This window comes from Gadus morhua, chromosome 4 (assembly GCF_902167405.1).
Source record: "Gadus morhua chromosome 4, gadMor3.0, whole genome shotgun sequence".
Lineage (NCBI taxonomy): Eukaryota > Metazoa > Chordata > Actinopteri > Gadiformes > Gadidae > Gadus > Gadus morhua.
Window position 1 is genome coordinate 3,263,304 of NC_044051.1, and position 17,493 is coordinate 3,280,796.

Sequence of the window (17,493 nt, forward strand, 5' to 3'; positions counted from 1 at the left end):
CATTTTCCTGCAACAATGACAAGCAGGACCTACATGATGAATAAAATGTAAATTAATTCTAGCTACAGAAATGCAAACTCGGCTCCATGTCTGATTAAACCCGGGGGAGGAAGAGCAACGCATTGGACACATGATTGGTCCCTCTGTTCATATTTGGTGATGAGTGAGGAAATTCCCATGATGCACCGGGCATTACCCAACAAGTCCTGCTCCCAGACGAACAGACAGACCCGCCGCCGCTCGTGCTCGTGAGTCTCTGTTGACAGCTAATGCATCGCGAGGACAGCCGCCGCCGTGACCCTCCATCCATTCCGTACTTTACCGTCCGTATTTTTGTACTGCTGCTTTTCACAGGTATGTGCGGCTACATTCCGTAGTGTCGACGAATTTTGTTTTACCCCAGGGCCATCAACAAACGGTGCTAAACGATCGGAAGGGGTTTCTAGAGAGTTCCGCCTGTTGTCGTGCCAGCAACAGTTCACCTCCTTCTGCGTGCGCACATTCAACTCGGTCAACGTATGCGTTTACCATCACTATTAAATTAAATACACCCACACAATAAGCTTAATTAAACGTTTGTGTGTGTTTCGTCGTAGCATACATGTTATTCATGGCTATTCTCCGCTAGGGGACTAATAGGTTGACGTGGTGTCGGCGGTGGTGTAAAGCCGTGACCGAGAGGCTGTCAGTCGGCGGCGGGTGTAACGTGACCGCTGTGCGCCTGGCTGACTGGATACAATGTGGCGCACAAAGTGGCCGGTGATGTGAACCTTGGCTACGCTTAGCCTTCAATACTGCGCACGCGTACATCGTCTCGGTGACGTCACGCAACTGAGAAACACGCAGTGTTTTATTTGAGGGACACGAATTCGTGTCCCACAACTAATCTGCGTGTGACTTGTTTTTGCCTGTACTTGATTGCGTCATGGTGGTCTTTTATATTTTTGTACTTCTCCTGCCTATTGTTAATCTACCAGTTGTGTATTTCATAACCCCATAGAGATGTAATGTACTTTTTTGTGTGGGTAACTTCTCCAAGATACGTAACTAATGTGTGACTAATGTGGTATCCTGTAGGCCTATATAAGCTTTATTAGAATATAAAACGCAAGCTTATTGTGTCTCCTTTCATGGACACATCCTCCATATATTTGACCTTTTGAAAGATCCTAAATAATTAAAAGTGCATTCGCAGAATATTTTAGGTTCCTGATTAGGTCACTGAGTGCACCGACTTGTAGGCTGTGTTAGGTCTGTTTGTTTATTATCTCTGGTTAGAGTTGATGCAAATGCTAAGATTGTATATATCGCCATAAACAAATTAACCTGTACCCTGCTTGTATACAATACATTAACATGTAGGTCATTTAGCAGACTCACTTATCCAAAGCGACTTTCAATATGTCAATTTTTCATAAGAAGGTGAAACAATATATCGCTGTCGGTACAGTAAGGGTGTTCATAGATCCAAATGTAAAGCACTAACAATCGCTAGGTTAACCCATTCCATGTATACAACAAAGATAGCTAGGATATGATGCAACACAACCAAGTACAAAGTACATTAACTCTGTAATGCTTCCTTCAGCCACAGTCCATGTATCCATTAGTGTCATGGTCAAGGCCTGAATTGTTAGGGTAGGACGATGCCTAAGGTAGAGTTTTAGTTATTCAAAGTCTGCTATCTTTTATGCAGGAGAAGCCTCTAAAAAAAATACTTAGTGGGTGTTTAGGCTAGACAAGTGATTTGTTTGGAGAATTGTGTCCGATTTCCTTTCCACTCTGCTGGAGGGAAAGAACAACCTGACTGGCTTCAAGGCACCATTAGTACCTCTCTATTTGTGTGTTATTCAAATCTTTGGTTTGGGGAAATCGACTTTTCCTCGGTCGCCACCGACCGGTGAGTCAGCGACCTTTCCCCCCCGAGTTTTCTGTTGAGTCTTTCAGCCGAATGTTCGGTCGGTACGAGCGAGCCATCCATCACAGCCTGGGTGCATCGGTCGAGCTCAACGTCTAACCCCAGGGGGCCTGGCCCAGAGCGATAGAGAGGTTTGATTCAATAAATACAATGGAGTAATATGGCCAAGTGTCGTTAGACCAGACAGGTCGCTGTCGGGACAAATGGCTGAAATTCAGTTTCAGACTATGTCTGGTGACTCATGGATGGTGAGCAGTCCACACGCAGTGTGCGTTCTAAACGGCTTACCCGACGAGAAGGGACGTTTTTAGAAGAGATTTATCGTTTATTTGGGAATTTATAATCAAAACTGCGGCTAATGGTATGTATGCTAACGCTACCTCATGCTCTGTCTGTCTCTGTGTCTGTCTGACTGTCTGTCTGTCTCTTGCTCCTGCTGTCTCTCTCCGTTTCTCTCTCTCTTTCTGTGGTATGTTATTTACTTTCCCCCCCCCCCTACCGTCGCTCTACCGTTATGGTACTCTTTCCTTCTACCCAGCCTCTTAACTTCATGATGCACCTCCCTGTCATACGGTGACCAGACCGGCCACTAGATGGACCTCATTCCACACTAAACGCTCACATTCAGACTACACTCACAAACGGCTCGGTGGAGTCTCAATGGACGAGCTTTGAGCCAACACACACGCACACACACACTTCTAAACTTAAATTTACTCCTCTCTCTGTGCCCCCGCCCCCTCCCTCATCTTACTTACCTCTCTCCCTCTCTCTTATCTCTATTTTCTCAGACTTTTAGATTTTCCACACAAAATAACAGATTTTGTGTGAGTGTGCGTGTGAGACCCTTCATCATGGCCGCCCTATTGAGACGCGTGGCCTGCACGGCCCTGCTGAGGGCCACAACGCAGGCCAGGAGCTCCTATGTGGCCCCGGCCCCACACCCAGGCGCCCTGTCTGCCATGCTGATAGGTAGAGTAACAGGATGTCTCCGCTAAACTACAACTCCCATCCCCAACCACCGTCACCACCAGCCATTTTTGTAGTTCTATCACCGCGAGAGTTCAGTGTAGTCCAGGGTCAGTACTGAAAGTACCTTTTAGAGGGTTTGTGGGAAGGTGTTATTAAAGGTGACATGTTATACCACCAGCAGTGAGTGTGATTAGCCATTACAAGCTGTTTTGAAAAACAGCCCCAACTTGATGTCAGAAGAGGCCGATTTTCAAAATGGCTTGTAGAGGCTAATCACACTCACACCTGGTGCTATAATACGTCACCTTTTAAAGGTGTACAGGTGGTCCTCAGTGGAGACGAAAAGGGGTTCAGGTCAAGGCTTAGTTTGTCGAGGTTTGTCTGTACTTGCGTCCGGTGGGAATCCGTCTGTCGACGCCACAGACGTTCTTGCGGTTATTCAAAATGGTGGCTCGCATTTCCTGAAGGTTTTTATTTCTTTGGTCCACGTTTATGTTTTATTAATATGTTTTTGTTGATGTGTTGTTGAGTTTGTTTTGTCGCCCTTTAACACCTTTCTGTTCCACCATGTGCCATTAAACACAAGAAGAGTCCTGTCATGAACGACTTTGGTCTTTCGGTGTGTCTCCGAGGATGTCTGTCCGTGTTCTTTATCCTGTTTAATGTCTGTCCAGCCAGCTCTGCATGTAGAGAATGTTGACTGTGTACGTGTGTTTCAGTGCAGGGTCTTCTCAGCAGGACGATGCTAAACGCCTCTACGACTTTTAACATCCTGTGTCTCAACGCCGTTGATGTTGCTTTGTTGACCCACAATTCTCTCTCTCTCTGTCTCTCTCTCTCTCTCTCCCCCTCTTTCCTCTCTGTGTCTCTTTTCTCTCTCTCTCTCTCTCTCTCTCTCTCTCTCTCTCTCTCTCTCTCTCTCTCTCTCTCTCTCTCTCTCTCTCTCTCTCTCTCTCTCTCTCTCTCTCTCTCTCTCTCTCTCTCTCTCTTCTCTCTCTTCTCTCTCTTCCCTCTCCCTTTATTTTTTTCAGCCTGAGCTGCCGTTCTCGCCTCACCCTTGGGGGGTGTCTGTCCAAACATCCGGGCCATCCTCTCTCTCTCCCCTCTCTCTCTGTGTCTCTCTCCCCTCTCTCTCTGTGTCTCTCTCCCCTCTCTCTCTGTGTCTCTCTCCCCTCTCTCTCCTCTCTCTCTCTGTGTCTCTCTCCCAACAGCGGCCATGTCAGGATTCAATCTGCTCCACCTGATAAGCAAGAGTCAACCTGTGGTCCTTCGGCCCTGTGGCCTCCCCTCAGGTCTCCTGATAGGGCGCTGTGTGAGCCCACCTGCCTGGCGTGTGCTCTGGCTCCTCCCTCTTCCGCTTGAGTTCTACTCTGCCTCTCCTTTAGATCCCCCCCCCCCCCCCCCCCCTCCAAATGCATTTAGCGAGGAAGGTGATTGAGCAGAGGGGGTCCGAAACCACTTTTTTCTCGGGTGGGTGCTAGGGCTGGGAGAAAATGTTAGATATATAAATTAAATAGTTTTATAGAAATTGAGAGGCATATCTCTACATTATTTCTGATCTGAACATTTTCTTGTTGATCATTTTGTGTATTCTTTTAAGGCGAAATTTCTCATTTACTCAAAAAAGATAGTTTGAATAATCGTGATTTCAATATTGACCAAAATATTTGGATTTCTGTAAAAAAAAAAAATCACAATCGAGCAGCCCTAGTTGGTGCTACTCTCTTGGGGGCTTAAGTGTCGGGGTTCGGCATCGGCGATTAAACCTATTGTGACTGTTTCATCGTTGATTTGAAACTGAACCCCAAGCCCGTCACGTCCTTCATAACATATTCTAAAAAGTTCTAGGAGACGACAGAGTTGAAATTCGCTCTAAAGCGCTTTTTTAGCGTTGCGTTCTCATCTTATGCGTTACAGCCGAAGATAGATCTGCTCCCACCTGCTGCTCTCTCTCTTTTCACCCTTCTTACTTAGAGCCGCGACTTCTTCTTCTTCTGTTGCTCTGCGGACATGTAACCAATAATCACACCGTGCTTCACTTTCAGCTTGCATGCACTGTGTGTGCGTGTGTGTGTGTGTGTGTGATTTATGTTTGTCTTTGATTAGCACTCATTCAGCTTTACTAACGCCCTTTGTGTTGTTTGAAGTGGGGCTTTTGGTGTGTTTGTCTACGGTGCTCATTAGGTTTTATAGCCCTAGTCCGTGAGTTTTCAGTATTTCCGAGTATTGGTGCATCTTTTGAGGCAATACCCCAAATCCCCACTGATCCGATATCAAAACAGATTGATTCATTCGGCGCCGCTCTCCCCACACATCCCGGAAACGCACAGGATTTGAGTGATTGGATGAGGAGCAGATGATGGCAGGGTCTTGTCTCCGACAGATGACCTTATCGAACGACGGGAAGCAACTTAAAGGGAAGATGGAACTATAGCCCCCCCAGGGGGAAACAGCGAGCCATAAGTCCTGACAAGTTAAAATAAGCAGGAGTAGGCAGGGGAGGACCAGCCTTGCTTACAACCAGGAAACAATATTTACACTCAGGGGTTGAGAAGACAGGAAATGGAGGGAAAAAAAAAAGGGGATAATTTACTGGGTGACCTCAAAGTCAACCAAACCCAAATAATATTTTTTTTTTTTTGCGGGGGGGGGGGGGGGGTACAGACTTTAAAGGGGGCCGCATTCCACCAAGGACGCCTGTATCATGTGTCGTCTCAAGGACCTGTCTGACAAACACCCCCCCCCCCCCCACCAGCTTTTACTTTATCTGGAAGAAAAAAAGGGTGCGAGACCTTTCTAGTCGTTCCCTCTATGCCCTCCACCCGTCACCATGGCAACGGAGCATCAGTTTCATCTCCGACTAGCTTTGAATCTCCCTCGTCTTCGCACTCAGGCCTACCCCCCCCCCCCCAACCTCCCTCCTAGAGCGTCAAAGAAAGTCAGCCCCCCCCTGCCCGCCCTTCTTTCACCCACTCGACGGATCGGGGGCTATCAATAGACTCTATTCACTGCTCTTTTCTCAGTCCCTCCCCAGTCCCCATTATTTGCTCCATTCACATGGTTTCAATTTTTTGGGGGAGACTGCACCAGGCTAGGGCTCTGGGCTAACCTGGGAAATGACATGTCAATAGGGGCCTGTACGGGCGGGAAAGCCCCTGTGAGGGGAAAGAGGGAGAGAGGCAAGGGAGGGAGAGAGAGAGAGAGACAGAGTGCCCCGTTGAAGTCACTGCTTGAACAGATCGTCCGCCAAGAACTGGCGGCTTAATGAAGACCGAGGGGAGCGATATAGGGCGACGGCTGCTGAAAACCGTTCCTTAATGAGCAGTGTTTAGGCTTCAGTGAGTGCGTATGACATGTGTTTGACGCCCGTTTGACCAACATCTGAGACAGACGTAGGGGTGTGATCAAAGTCTTTGTCTGAGGGCAAACCCTGCCTCCATGCCATTTTGATACAAGAATGGATGAGATTACTAAGCTCAATTAAGTTGAGGTACTTAAGGAAATAAAGTGGCCGGCATCACTGCGGTTTATAAGCGACTTTAACTCGGTATAAACCGTGGATCCGTCAAACCGACAAGCTGCAGTGAATGGCGACAGCGGCGACATTCAAAAGTTACAACCCCCGAGTTAACGACAGCTGGATCTGGCCTCCGATCAAACGTTTGAACGCAGTGAAAAGCAAAGGCATGTATTTAGCCCCTCCACCCCCCTCTCTCTCTCTCCGTCTGCTTCGAGCTTTCACAACTAACAGCATTCACCCAAAGCAAAAGGGCATGGACACGCCAACAAAGAGAGGCCGACAAAAGGCGGTACCAGGGAGAGTTTTAGTGGGCAGACTAGTTCGGTCGTACCAAGAGCCAATGGGGTCAAGTGGTAGATTTGGGGGGGGGGGGGGGGGGGGGGGGAGAGGTTGAGGACAGGGAAGCATGCAGAGTGGCGTGGTGTGGCGGTGCGGTGAACGACATTCACATTCACACACAGAAAACATGGCTGCCTGCTTTGCATTCGTAACGTCTGGGTGAACTTTTTTTCCTTTTTTTTTTTTTCACCCCCGACTCTTTCCAGGAACATGTCGTACCAAGAAGACGTGGCCGGTGTCGTTCTCCCAGGAGGAGCTGAAGCAACGGCTCACGCCCATGCAGTACCACGTCACCCAGGAGAGGGGGACTGAGAGGTAGGCCAGTCGGCCGTGACGACCCGTAGTGGTGTCGCGCTGCTGAATAGGGCGACTCCATTATGGAAAAAACAGAATCACGTTTATTTTGTTCTATATTGAAGTCATGGTGATTCAAATTATTATTATTTTGAGTTTGAAAACATGATGAATTTATTCAGCATTTCTCTCCAAAAAAACGCTTTGTATATGAGAACTTTGAAAATTGAACAAATAGAAAAAAATGTCAAAGTGAGAATTGAAAAAAAATAAATAATAATAATTTACAAATATGTATCCAATATGTATCCATATATATATATATATATATATATATATATATATATATATATATATTATAAACCGTTTCAACACGATTTAGATTAGTGTGGAGATCGTTTGACCCAGAAATAGAAATTTGATTAATTGCTGAACCAATTATCAACACGCCATTACTTGGAAAGCTCCGTCCAATGCGTCCCCCTCTAGCAGCAAAGCCCCTGTGCCACGTTGAGCAGTAGGGTAGAATGACTCTCAATCACGCTTTTCTAATCTCAAGAAAAGCATAAAGTCCCATTCACCCGTCCACCGAAACCACCCGCGAGTGCAGGGCTGCCAGGTCACTGGCATGCAGCTATCTCTCCGCTCAGAGGTAGCAGTCTCCATAACTTTAACACATCTCCTCTCGCCGCTGTACATTGCTTACAGCCGGCCGGCCCCATTGCGGTTTTTTTACAGCGACTTTCATGTTGTTTTGTGGTGGAATTTACCTTTTTTTAAAAGCATGACGCCCGCTGTGTTGCAGACAGGGAGCGCGTCTAGTTAAAAATAAACCCATGAGGTATTGGCCAAGAAAGAAAAACTAAAACGAGTCGGCTCCGCCCCTCCCCCTCACCCTGCTATGGCCGCTGCCGGCCACATGCTAGGGAGGTATTTTTGCGGCTCATTTGCGAGAGGAATGTGAAATATGCCCAATAACCGGCAGCGACCGGTCGGTGCCAGGCGGCAGGTTTTGCGGATCAAACCGGCACGTCAACGCCGCTGTCACCAAGTGGTAGAGGGTGTCGGTCGGTCACCAGAAGGTTGCCGGTTCGATCCCCGGCGCCGAGCGTCGAGGTGTCCCTGAGCGAGACGCCTCACCCTGACTGCTCCCGACGTGCTGGCTGTCGCCCTGCGTGGCTGATGCTGCTGTCGGCTTCTGAGTGTGTTTGTGAATAGGTGAATGAGAGGTGATGATTGTAAAGCGCTTTAGTGGCTACTGGTTAGAAAAGCGCTGTATGAAGGCAATCCATTTACCATTTACCGTTGTGATCTGTCGTGGGGACGTTTGACCTGGACTGACTCTAGAGCAGCTCCTGCACCTCACACATGATTGCATTTATTACCCTGCAGAAAAAAACATATCTCGGTTGAGTTTGTCCTTTTTCGAGGACTGGCGGCCCTGCAGGCATTTCTTTATTCACAGGCTTTGAACTCTGGATGTGATCAGTGTGTCCCCCAGACAATGTCTTCAGGCCTGATGGAGTTCAGGCGTGGTGCCTGAACTCAGGCTTGAGCTCGGCCATGTTGTGTGTTGTCAAGAAAAGTGAAAATATGTGAGCAGTGCCTTTTTAAAATGTCAACCTACCTGACCTTTTGATTGACATGTCTGCCACCAACTAGGCGTAGTCTATATAAGGAAGTTTGTTACTTCTGTATGTTTGGATGGTCTGAATGGGACTGAAAACGTTTTTCACACCACTTTGGGTAGCATTTTGAATACACTTTTATGCAAACGTATTGTTGCATCGGCTACATGGTTTGCGAGTTCCGCTCCTTTTATTGTTGTCAAGAAAGGCCATTCTCTATGGGGTCTTCGAATGTATTGGATCATTTCAGGCACAGATAATTTCACTTCCTATCAGCCCTGTGCCTTAGTCAAGGTGGTCATTGTTTTGAAAAGTACTGTTCACAACAATACTGTTCGTTGTTGTGAACAGTATTACTGCTGCATTATTTATCTTTATATGCCTGATGGAAGTATGTTTTGTTTTCTACTTCGTTAATGCATAATAATTAAAAAAATATCTAGAAAAAAAAATATATATATATATTTTTTTTCTTTTATACATTGGTAGTCCAGGGGAGGCCCTATTGTTGTTAAGCCTTAACCACACTGCTGGGGGTAGCGCTGTTATTAGGAGTCAGAATCGCTCAGACTCGTCCCGACTCTCTCTCTCCTCCCAGCGCCTTCAGGGGGGAGTTCACCGACCATAAGGAGGACGGCACCTACACGTGTGTCGTGTGCGGGGCGCCACTGTTCAAGTAAGTCGCAGACACTGGGGATGACGTGAGGGTACACTGCACGCACCCGTTCAACATTTATATCATAGTTACATTTTATCCTGTACAACTAACATGCGTTCCCTGCTTAGCTCGTACCGTGACTTTAGAACCAGTTGCTCCTGTTTCATGGGTATCTGCCCCCGTTTGGGACATTTAATAATAAATGAAATGGTTAGTTGAAAGATAATCATTCGAATTGCCGATATTAGATGACGACTGAATATGGCGTATGGATAGGCTCTGCCCATTATTCTCCCACCGGTCCACCCTTCCTGTAATTGGTTCAAGAGAGAGGTCTCCAAAACGGTGCAGAATGGCTGTCCACGACCCTGCCTGACAGAAAAACCCAAAGATTAATGTTAGCTGACAGGATGTCAGAGCCATCTCGGCAGCGATTACCGGGTCGCCATTTTCCCACAGCTCATTGTACGGCTTCAAAGGGGGCCTGGATTTACTGCCTGCATAGGCCTGCAGCTCACAACCAATGTTCTACACACATGTACGCACGTACGCATGTACACAAACACGCACGCACGCACGCACGCACACATTTACATTTAGGGCATTTAGCAGACGATTTTATCCAAAGTGACTTACAATAACATTTGTACAATAAGTAGAATATATCGTTGTCCGACGCACACACGTACACGGACACACACACACACGTACAGTACAGACGTACAGTATCTCAAATATGTGCATTCATAACTCAGTCGCTCTCACTGTAGTGTGACCAATAGTTGATTTTGCTTATTTTTCATTTGCAGGTCGGGCACAAAATTCAACTCTCGATCAGGTAAGCCCAATGGAGTTCAAACCTTTGCTCTGTGTTAGAGTCAGAACAGAATAAAGCCGTCTCTCTCTCTCTGTCTGTGTCTCTGTCTCTCTCTCTCTCTGTGTCTGTGTCTCTGTCTCTCTCTCTCTCTCTCTCAGTCTCAGTCTCAGTCTCAGTCTCAGTCTCAGTCTCAGTCTCTGTCGCTGTCTGTCTCTGTCTCTGTCGGTGCTTCGTGTCTTTCTCTCTCCCAGGCAGTCGGCAAATGTTCAAACCAGAGTTTTTTTGTGGGGAGACTTCACCACCACTAGTGCAGTCCTCTGTAATGCATAGGTCATCAATCAGCGCCGGAGAAAGAACAGAGTGTACGTTGGTCTTGTAAGATTTATATTTGACCTCCTCTCACGCTGCAGAAGCAGAACATTTGACCCCCCTCTCATGGTTGATTGCCGGGGAGAGGCGGTCTCATTCAGCACATGTCTTAACGGCCTTTAGGATAAGACGCTGGAAAAATGGCTTCCTCTGTCATTAATCTTGATGAATTACACCCGGGGATGGGAAATATTTGGGTGGCTTAAGGAGATTAAAATATTTCCGCCAGAGTTCGTTCTAATGAACGCTATCACGCTTTTCGCGACGCGGCTACGCTCCGTTCGCTCGCCGTTAATCCCCAGGAATTCCTCCACTTATTAATTGCGATTACCTTTCGACCCCTATACATCTCGCCCCGCAATTACGACATGCCTAGAAGGGGTCTGTGGTGTCACGACGGATGTAAATCAAGGAGGAATGGATTCAGGGAGTCGTACGGAGGGGGGGGGGGGGGGGGAGAGAATACGAGGGAGTGCATTGAGGATCCCCTCGCGCCCTATCTGCTGCTCCCTATCCGCTTGTTATTGTACAAACCCCGGTCGTGCAGCGCTCGGAATGTTTGCTAGGTACAGATCGCCAATTTTGATTTGATTGCTATGAATCTTCCCGACCTCGCTTGTGAATTGCTCTTGGATTGAAGCGTCTGCCAAACGACTGAATGTAAACGTCTGGATGCCGGGATGGGAGGGAGAGTGTGTGTGTGTGTGTGTGTGTGTGTGTGGGGGGGGGGGGGGGGGGGGGGAGAGTTTGGTCTACTGTACGTCTGCGCCGCGCTCACCACAGCTACGGTAGTCATCATGGTTCACCACCACAAGCATTTGAAGATTTTTTCTTGGTGGAGCACTTGAAGGCTTTTGACCTATGGGGTGTTTTACTTTTTTCTACTCACACGGCGCGCAGGCCAGCCGAGGAGCAGATGTGGACCCCGGGTCTAGCACGACGCTTTAAAGCAAAAAGCAGAGGGCTCGTATAAAATTAAATTTCCTCTTTGTTTAGATGTTCAGAAACGCACTCGTACCCGCCAGCAGGAGAAACCAGGCCCGGGGCCTCATTCTGAAAACTCGGGTCGCGTAAAAAAACAAACGCTTGCGTATGGCCACAAATGAAAGGGTGTGTATTGTGCTCCGCGAGAATTATTATTGTGATGCCGGGGCCCTACACACTTCACCACACATTAAGGAGTGTGTGAATCAGCGGAGTCGGTTGGCCCGGCTTGTGTACTTTCGGTTACCCTGGTGACGCCCACCGACGTGTAAATAAATAGTCAACGACCCGGCTCTGGGTGAATATTGAAATAGGTACGCTGAGATACAAGGGAGCCGGGATCCCCTTTCACCGCTGGAACGGTTTGGGGTTTTATCAGCCGTAAAACCGCATCAGAGGTCAGAGGAATGCTCTGGTCCTGGCTCGCTAACCGGCAGCCATGGGTTGGTTAACAGGAACTAGAAGGAGCGTTTTAAGGTTAGAACCTTAACGCACCTATTGTATTTCGGATTTAGTTCTGTACTTAGTTGTGTAGCGTCTTATCCTAGCTATCTATGTTGTGTACGGGGAATGGGTTAACCTAGCGATTGTTAGGTTAACCCAACAATGCTGCACTTGGTTCCATGAACATCCTTATTGTACCGACAGCCATATATTGTTTCACTTTCTTGTGACAAATGTGCTTGTTGTAAGTCTCTTTGGATAAAAGCGTCTGCTTAAGGCCCTGAATGCAAATGTAGAACGGACCAGGAGTTGGGAATGCAATCACGTCAGATATGTGATCTCTGCTTACACATGCTTTTAAAAGTTTCATTGTTCCTGAACTCTGCGAGGAATATCGTGCGTGAAAATATTCTAGTTGTTAACCTTTTATTACACCTAATTTTTATCAATGGTTTCTCCTGGGAATTCCGCCGGGATTCTTTGACATGGCACCGTCCCATACAACACCAGAGATGTTTTTTCTTCTGGAAGTTTTGCATGGAATTTCACAGCTCTGTTCCAGCCAGTGCATACAGAGAGGCTTGCACCGCGACAGGGTTCATGAGCTCTGCGGTGGATCCAGCAGCTGTGTGTGTCATGTACCCTGCTGCCTACACAACATCCTACACAGCCTACACACACTGGAAAGCCCCCGCCACTTCTCTGACTGTGAACTGTGGCGTCCACGCATTGTTGTGTCGTTCACTAGGTCGTGTGACGGTTGTCTTTGTCGCTCGGTGATTCACACTGTCCTTTCGAGCTAATTTGTCGTTCGCTCATTAACGAAGACAAATTTGAGGGATGAAGAATACATATGGATTGAATAGATTCATGGATACGGTTACAAATATATGAACACAGAGACACAATTCAGTTTAGATTCAACGCAAATATCTCAGATCGGGAAACGACTTAATACCTTTCTACCTGTTAGTGGTAATTTGTACTTTGTAAATGCCATTCTAACAGGGCGTGTGCCTGTGTACGTGTGTGCGCGCGAGTGTGTGTGTGTGTGTGTGTGTGTGTGCGTGTGTGTGTGCGTGTGTGTGTGCGCGTGCGTGTGTGTGCGTGTGTGGAGGAAATCCAGGAGGGCTTGGATCGGGGTGATAGCCCCGTTCCTGTGACAGGATGAGATATAGGCCCACGGCCCGCCTACGGAGACGGGAACAGTGCCACCCGTTAGGAGTCACTGTGGCCTCTTGACCTCGGCTGTTTTTACAAGGGGAAAGTAGTTCCCGAGATTTACTGGCCCGCATTGACCGGTCAGTTCTGTGGGTACGACTGCTGTTGGGGTTCAAAATGTTTCATGTCCAAAAAGAAACAATGATTTTTTTTTTATTGAAAGTTTATTCTTTATTTTAATACTATTCAGCAGCCGCAGTTAACAATTCTAACCCTATGTACAAAACTTTGATGGAATTAACTGGTAAAAAAATCTATATGGCGGCATTCAGCCAGTAGGGGGCAGTGTCTGATGCAGAGATGCCAGCGCAGGCTCCTATAGACTCGTCTTGCGTAAATCCCATAAAAATGTGTTTTCGGTTTAACAATGTCCCTGTTAGACACCCCTCCTCAATTACGAGGTAGAGGCCGACTTCTACTCTTTTTAATGTCGAGGAAAGTGGCTTTCTGGAATGAGCCGCAGAGAGAGAGAGAGAGAGAGAGAGAGAGCGAGAGAAAAAAAAAAAAAAAAGGGAAAGTGTCTTGGCAGCCGTACACAAGGCAAAACTTGTCTCGGGGGCCCTCGGAGAATGAACTGTGGAACACCGGGGGAATCCCCGCATTGTTCCCGCCGCCGGATAATCACACTTCCATTTAATGAAGTCCGGCGTGTTGGACACCACTGAGGTCTCCTCACCGGTAGCGCACGAGTGACCCCGCGGTCACTAGTTCAGGTGAGAGATTATCTTCCTTCTCCCGAGTTCAGCAGGGAGTATTCGTTGTGGGTAATTCTTCATTTTTTTTGGCGGGCGCTTTTTTTTTTTTTTTTTTTTTTTTGCGGCTCGCAAAACCAATAGTTCGTAAAATGAACGGACCCGGTGGGCACCGAACCCCTCACGCTGTCGATGTTAATGCCATGCAACTAAGTCGGCTAATTTAGTCGTTTAAAGATGCGGTAAGGTGCGATTCAAGTGTTAATTTGAGTTTAATTTTTAAGAAATGCTAATGCCCTTTTCAGATGTTGGTGAGTGAAATGCCCTGTGAGAATATCTGTTTGTGAGTCAACTGCGGTTTCGATTTTAGACCGCTCCCAGCTAATTTCTGACCAATCAGGGCATCTCTTCTCTGATTGGCTCAGGGAATCAAGCCTGCCTGTCAATCACTGGTGGGTGAAGTTCCACATTTCTCAATGGCTGAGAATCGAAGAGAGGGTGGGAGTGAAGGAGGGAGAGGGAGGGAGAGAGCAGAGAGGGAGGGAGTGAACGAGGGATCGTAGAGAGGGAGGGGGTGAAGGAGGGAGAGGGAGGGAGAGAGCAGAGAGGGAGGGAGTGAACGAGGGATCGTAGAGAGGGAGGGGGTGAAGGAGGGATCGGAGGGAGGGAGGGAGGGAGGAGAGAGGAAGAGAGGGAGGGAGTGAAGGAGGGATCATATAGGGAGGGAGGGAGCAGAGACGGAGGGAGGGAGGGATCTTAGGGAAGGAGGGAGAAGAGAAGGAGGGAGGGAGAAAGGGAGCAGAGGGAGGTTTCAAGACCTTTCTCTCTTCTGCCCTCGGCTCTCCAATCGAACTGGCCGCAGCTCTACTTAGGCCGAGGCCGTAGACCTACCTGTACCTGAGGTCTAACCCCTCCCCCCGCTCTGTGTCCCAGGCTGGCCGTCCTTCTTCGACCTGGTGAAGGACGGCTCCGTCACCCTCGCAGACGACTTCTCCCACGGCATCCACCGCGTGGAGACCACATGCAGCCAGGTAACCCCACCCCCCCAATACGCCTGACACTGCCTGGCGTTCATGCATGGGGGGGCACATCCCACATGTGGTGAAATGGTGGACTCGTACAGCAACCCATAATAAAGGGAGTCAAACGGAACTCAAATTCAAATCAAAAAGGTAATTTATTTGGAATGGTACAAAACAGGGCGAAACAAATGTCTAGGGATGATACGTTTAAATGCAGGGATATGTGGGGAAGTGATTAGGTAAAGCAAAGTGCCCATGTGAACGAGTGAAGCAGTAGAGTACCTGCATCAACCGACAGGATGCCCACTGAAGGAGGTTGAGAACCTGTTTAGATAACCCCACCCTCAGTACTGAGGTGTTGGTCAATTAGGTCATTATGTCTCTGAGGCCTAGCCCTCTCCTTGTAGTGACCGCTATGACCACAAGGGGGGGCAGGGGATCGCCACAGTGGTGACATCATCAAACGTCCGATCCCCACAAACATGATTCAGGAACAGATGAAGAATCGACGGATGATCGCACGCAGAATCAAAACGATTAGGCTCGGCGACCGATGAGTTGTTTTCTCTCAAGCGCAACGAATCACGAGGGTAGAATCAAACAAAAGCTTTCCCAAACGCGGAATGTTCTCCGGGTATGCATGGGCCACCAGAGCCTCCACCAAGACATCATATTGATAATCCTTAACCTTTATTTGTACGTGAAACTACACTCAATGGTTTTTAGGGATGGGAATCCCAGGGTTCCAAACGATACGATACGATATGCGACACATGGCCAACGATACCGACAATATCGCGATACAGCGGCTCTGCCATCATCAATATATTGTTAGACAATCCTATAACGATTCATCATGATACACTGTATGTCTAACTAACAAAACAAAATGACCATGACAAGGTAAAGTGCTGGATTTATGTCTTTATTCGTGGCCCAAACAGAATTTTTCAGTTGCTCTCATCGATATTTGCTAACACAAAAAATAAAATGTATGTATGTTCATCGTTTAATTGCACTATAGGCTTTTTTTTTTTGTATCGTCCTGTTTTGATCAGTATACGCCGATGTTGTTATCAATCGTGAGTTAACTATGACATTAATCGCGATTTAAATATTTGAATCGCTTGACAGCGCTAGTTATTTTACGTCGCAATTTCGGTTTGATTTTAGATGAACCATTCAGCCCTAGTAGAGAGGTTCCTCCAATAGCAGCGGGCGCTGTGTGCCGACCAGTCACCGGTCAGCCCAGCGCGTTGAACCCTCTCCCTCCGTGTGACCCCTTCAGTGCGGCGCCCACCTGGGTCACCTGTTTGACGACGGGCCGCGCCCCACCGGGAAGCGCTACTGCATCAACTCCGCCTCGCTGGGCTTCCAGGGGAGTGAGGCGGATGCGGTCGCCACGGACACCGCCGCCACCACCGAGGATGGGGCCGGGGGCGGGGCCAAGGCGGGGGGCCGGCCGGCCTCTACCGTCGCCCCAGCGGGGGGGAAGAAGGAGCTGTGAGGCGGGGGGGTCGTCCCAGAGAGGGGTGGGGGGGGGGGGGGCAGGTGGAGACCTCAGAGGATGCGGTCGTCGTGGCGATATCACAGGTTGTTCTTCAGTTGATGATCGGATCCCAGAAGTGTATTTTTTCGATAGATCCATCGCTCTGAAAGTGGGGTAGTATTTTTGGATGATGAGGGATGGGTTTTGTACCGGGGGAGGGAGTAACCCATTCGTACACGCCTTGATGGGCTGTCCGCCGCATTGCCTCGTAGACAGACCAAATATACACTCACATTATCTATCTGCTGGGAAACAACCAAAACAGGAGCAATGCAGACCTTTAACGGGCTCCGCGGACTGGTTCTTACGGCCTTTATGTTGCTGGTTGGATAGTCACAAAACGGAAACGAATTGTACTGTTAAAATATATACTTGTATATCAATTTTTGATAAAATATGTTACAGTATTTTATTATTGAAATATATATTTGAAGTTTATTTTGGGAGTGTATTGCCGAATACAGTTATTTTATTTTATTTTGTTTTATTTAAAAACGTTTGGATTGGTATTGTGGATAACACTATGCAGCTACTCACATTAAATCTAAAATACACATCAAGCGAATGAAGCAGAACAGCTTGATTTTTGCTTTGGGCACTATTCACTTTTGTTGCTTGCATGTGTTTTGTGTGTGATCTGATGAACTTCCTCAGTTAGTCATTATTTAAATAAAGACACTGTTGACATGGGTTTAATAAAAGGATTTGGACGCAAAACGGTTTCGTGTGTGTGTGTGTGTGTGTGTGTGTGTGTGTGTGTGTGTGTGTGTGTGTGTGTGTGTGTGTGTGTGTGTGTGTGTGTGTGTGTGTGTGTGTGTGTGTGTGTGTGTGTGTCTAGCGTCCCCACCACCCTCACTCCTATCGCTCCTCCTTCTCCCTCTCCCCAGTGGAGTTCTTCGCGCATGTCTGGGCCGCGTTTCCACGACTGGCGGCTCTTCTGCTCTCTGCTGCGGAGACATCCGACCGCTCGTCCCCCTCAGGCAGCAGCAGCAGCCCTGCGGAAGTCGGCGGCAATAAAAGGCTTAGAGCGCCGCGTTTTAGTGGGAGTCACGAGCGGGTCACCAGA

The 17,493-nt window shown here is 47.9% G+C and overlaps 1 protein-coding gene across 4 annotated transcripts; it reads left to right on the forward strand.

Annotated features, from left to right (window-relative positions):
• The first annotated feature begins 195 nt into the window (after positions 1-195).
• On the forward strand, positions 196-17,144 carry msrb3 (methionine sulfoxide reductase B3). Of its 4 annotated transcripts, none has more exons than XM_030353318.1 (7): positions 199-354; positions 4,102-4,182; positions 6,956-7,064; positions 9,270-9,347; positions 10,139-10,167; positions 14,790-14,887; positions 16,167-17,144. In XM_030353318.1, the coding sequence occupies exons 1-7, from the start codon at positions 270-272 to the stop codon at positions 16,383-16,385; spliced, it is 699 nt and encodes a 232-aa protein (XP_030209178.1). In that variant the 5' UTR covers positions 199-269; the 3' UTR covers positions 16,386-17,144. The 4 variants fall into 4 exon arrangements, with proteins under 4 accessions (XP_030209180.1, XP_030209178.1, XP_030209179.1 ...); XM_030353319.1 differs by lacking the exon at positions 4,102-4,182 and adding an exon at positions 2,710-2,890 and having other exon boundaries at positions 216-354; XM_030353321.1 differs by having other exon boundaries at positions 218-354; positions 3,922-4,182.
• Positions 17,145-17,493: the final 349 nt, after the last annotated feature.